General features: G+C 32.8%; 1 protein-coding gene across 1 annotated transcript in view; it reads left to right on the top strand.

Annotated features, from left to right (window-relative positions):
- Window positions 1-4100, top strand: part of LOC106867885 (glycogen synthase kinase-3 beta) — an 83400-nt gene extending 79300 nt beyond the window's left edge. The window contains exons 8-9 of the mRNA XM_014912945.1: window positions 739-925; window positions 1708-4100. Coding sequence (XP_014768431.1) covers window positions 739-925; window positions 1708-1895 — 375 coding nt within the window. The 3' untranslated portion in view covers window positions 1896-4100. The remainder of the gene's footprint in view (window positions 1-738; window positions 926-1707) is intronic.
- The last annotated feature ends 360 nt before the right edge of the window (window positions 4101-4460 follow it).

Below are 4460 nucleotides of genomic sequence, written 5' to 3'. Positions count from 1 at the left end.
AACTGTTAGGGTGTGGCACTTTTTCACGCAGCTATCCTCATCCATTCTCACCACATGTCCATACCAGCGCAATCGTCTCTCTTGCACGCCACAACTGATGCTTCTAATGTTCAGCTTTTCTCTCAAGATACTTACACTCTGACGGGTATTCACATTGACATTACACATCCAACGGAGCATACTGGCTTCATTCCTTGCGAGCTTACGTATGTCCTCAGCAGTTACAGCCCATGTTTCACTGCCATGTAGCATGGTTGTTCGTACGCATGCGTCAGATATTCTGTGAATTATTCACAATGAAATATTTTGAGCCTATTTTGGTGTTATTATTTAGCCCTATTTCAAGCCTAATCAACCAGACCTATGATCAGAGGCATTCCAGCTATGACCATTATTGCCTTGTGTATTATGTCCAATGTATTTTCGTTTTACTTTGTTGTTATTGATAACAAAGTTTTATTCAAGATTTGACTGCTATTTTTAATAGATTGAGCAATCTTGTTGCAATTCCTTTATTGGCTTGTCTAGTATCCTAGAAGGTTCTATTTAAATCACGGATGGAAAAGAATTTTGACTTCTAAAATTATTGTTGAAAAACAAGGAAAATTATGCATTGTAGCATTGTGTGTGTTGTCAATGATTGATGTTTTCTATATATATTTTTTCTACTGTACTTATTTTCAATTAAGTTAATTGTTTAGTATTAAACTTGTCTTTTGATTGTCACTATTTAATCAGGTGTTTCGTCCGCGCACCCCTTCAGAAGCCATTCAGTTAGTGAGCAAGTTGTTGGAATATACACCTTCTTCTCGAATCTCTCCACTCGATGCCTGTGCTCATCCATTCTTTGATGAATTGAGGGATATAAGTACTCGCTTACCTAATGGGCGAGATTTACCTCCTCTTTTTAATTTTACATCCCAAGGTTAGTATTTTAACTCTTTTGTATTTATATAATTATGGAAATGGAACATTTTCATCACATTGTAAATATTACAAGTATTTTTATTTGAAATTTATATAAAATAAGTATCTAAATCTTAATACACATAAAAAGTACATATATAGATGTTTTTTAAATGATCAACCCAGCGTTAGTTTTTTTTTTTTTTTTTTTTTTTTTCATAAATACTGCAGATGGTCCAGTCATTTTATAAAGTTGTAAAACTTCACAATTTTTTTTAAAGATTTCTGAAGCATGTCAGCTACATATGTTTATATCTTTCCCTATATAATATTGATTTTATTTGCAGTCAGCTGATTTATAATTTAAATTTAATGATAATATTTCTTAATTTATTACTGTTGTAAATGAAATATAGCTGAATAAATTTTGAAAAGAAAATTAAAGAAAAGCAAACATACCTGTCTCCAGATGTAACTTCTTACCATAGTCTCAAGAATTCCTATTGCTTGGTCAAAATAGGCAAGGAACTTTTAATTTTAAGGGAAGTTAAATGAAGTGAAATGGCTAGTCACTCCTACTCTATTTTATGATTCTTACACATTTTCTGTAGCAAAAGAAGTTTATCAATCTCTTTGTTTAGGCCTAATATTAATTCCAATATAACAACTGAAGTTTTTAATAACTTGTACCCAGTCATAAATTTGTAATCTTTTCAGTCTTACAAATCATCTTTTTGTTTTTTTAATTTACTTTCTTATAAAAAGAACAATATTTTTTCACTTCGTTTATTCTCTTTTCAGAGTTGACAGTTTTTCAACCACACCTTAGTAATATGTTGATCCCGCCACATGCTCGACAAGCCAATTCTGATGAAGCTTCAACTTCTACTGGTGGGCCTGTGAACTCAGAAAGTGCTTCAGCGCCCAATGCAGCTAATGATGCAGCAACTCCTCAAGGGGCCACAGGAGCTGCTGGTGGAAGTGCTTGACACAACAAGATTTTCAAAGGATCATTTCCAGCATTCAGATCTTTGAGAACACCATTGTTAATTCCACTGACTCGTCTTCTACTGTCTGTAAACAAAAATTACAAAACTGACTCTAAAGAAGTAAAACAATGATCCATTTTGTGTTCTGCTGTGCGCAACTGTTTATAAACTGCCAGTACAGACAGCCAGAAAGGCAAACACATACATGCACACCAATACACACAAAAACACATTATTCCTACTATTAATTGTTCTAAATGGTTTACAATGACAGAAGTGAACATTTTACAGTTTAGTACCATTTTGAGTTGATTTTACTGCCCAAACAGTAGGATGTGTGGTTGGCTTTCAAAATGGTTATGGAAGTCAAAAAAGGACCTTCTGTATCAGGCATAAAAAAAAAAGAAAAAAATCTGTGTTCCTGGGCTATGAAGTTCCCCCTCATTGTTTTAATTTTGTTTCTTCCCTTTTTGTTTTTGTTTTCTTTCTTTCTTGAGATTCCAGTTGAGGGAGGCTGTTTGTATTGTTAATAGTCGTCTCTGTCCTCCACTGGTGTTGTGTTCTCTTACTGCTACTGACTGATGGTCACCATTTGCATTGTAGCTGTTGCTGTTAGCAGCTTGTAAGTAATACTTAAACTAACACACCCACCCATACTGCAACAACAGCAACAAGACACCATTTAAAAAGACAAATATAAGAAAATATCTTCAGTCCCTCCCTTTTGCTTTCCTCTGATTCTTTCTCTCCTCCTCCTTCTCTTTCTTTCTCTCAATCTCTCTTATTCCTTCCATATTGTCATTCCTCTTCAACTGCTATAACAAGTTCTATTTTAATCTATTTTATTCCCTATCTCTTATTTATTTCAATGCATGAACAAAGATTATATACAAAAGACAGAAGAATGTTAATGCTGATCTCTCCAAGAAATAGCTTTTAAGGGCTATATACACACATGTACATATCTAGACATGTACATACTCATAAATATGTGAATGTGTGTAAATGTCTTTAAATATATGACTTTTCAAAACAATAATTAAAAGTGTTATAAAAGATCTTTATTTATAAGAATCTACATTTTTTCTCTTTTCAAATAAACTTAGCAAGGGCAGGGAGTTAGTTTTCTAATTTATTTTCTTTGGGGCTTTTGATTATGTCCCTTTGATATTGTTTTGATTACACTACAGTGCAAGCAGATATTGTTATATATCACAGTCAGTTGCTCCTGTTTTAGAACAATGCAGAAACTGCTGCATACTGCCAGTTATTTTCAGTTACTATACAAAAGAAAATTAGCTTTTATTGCTCCCTGTCAACTTTATTTAGAACTACTTTTTTTTAATACTCAAGCTTACCTAGTGAAATAGTAAAACAAAAAATGGAATGATAGGTATCTACTCCCAGCAACACCAGATTTCTTGTCTAATGTACCATGAAAAATAAAAAAGAAAAAAACAAACAAAAAGTCTGAAGTTAAATTTTTATTTAAAGAGAAAAAGCAGGTAACTTAATTTTTGTATTGTGGAAAGTGGCAGTTGATTTGTTTTGAAAATTTTCCAGATGTAATAGTTTTATTTATAAATTGATAATACAAAGCTCTTAAGAAATGTGGAGACAACAGATTATTTACCAGTCATTTGTTTAGCAGATGTTACCATAAAAGACTGGGAAAATCTGTTGATTATTCTGTGAGTCTGCTTTATTAACCCTGTTCAGTGCTGCCCTCACTCCCATGATGATCACTTCCGCTATTCCTACCACATTTTGATTAATTGAAATAACTCTGTTCCTAATATTTGAGGACATTCCCTACTGCTTATCTACATCCCTCTATGCATTTAGAGTTGGGATGTAACAGCTTTTCTTCTTGTAAATAGACTTGAAAAATATTTCCCCTCCCCATTCAAACCCTGACTATGTATGTAGATTTATATTTCTCTCCTAGCAGTCCAGTGATATTTGCTTTGGCAGCTTTTCTGCAGCTCACTGATTTTCAGCCATTCCCATTATGGCAAACATCTGTTTTTGGTCAATTACTATTTTGTGACCCTTTCCGCCTCAGTGCAATTATATCTTGACATTTATGTAGTCAGACTGGATCTTCACCTGCTATTGTAGATTGGGTTTGCATCACACCTACAAATTATTAGAAATAATTGGATCATTAATTTTTAAATAAATAAACATATTTTGTCCATATGAGCTTACTGTTTGGAATTTGCTGTCAATGTTGGCAGTTCAAAAGCCAACTATTTTGTTTTCTTATTCATATCCATCTATAACACCATGCCTTACTGCTGTTGTAATGCTTCTCAACCACCACTGCAGTTTTCTTTCCGTGTTTTTTTTTTTTTTTTTTTTTTTTAACTTACAAACTTTTCTACAATTGCAGGAATGATTGACCTGAAAGAAAGCTGTACTATAAACCAACTTTTGTCTGAAACATGTCTGGTATCTTTTTATTTCTTTCATTTCTGTTAATTTCTAGTTAGTATATTTTTAAAAATAAAGAAAGAATTTTTTAACAGGGTAGTTAGTTTTGGTCTGTCCCTGTTATATATT

The sequence above is a fragment of the Octopus bimaculoides genome, chromosome 5, assembly GCF_001194135.2.
Source record: "Octopus bimaculoides isolate UCB-OBI-ISO-001 chromosome 5, ASM119413v2, whole genome shotgun sequence".
In the NCBI taxonomy this organism is placed as follows: domain Eukaryota; kingdom Metazoa; phylum Mollusca; class Cephalopoda; order Octopoda; family Octopodidae; genus Octopus; species Octopus bimaculoides.
Note: the sequence above shows the minus strand (reverse complement) of the source record. Positions and strands in the feature narration are given on the sequence as shown.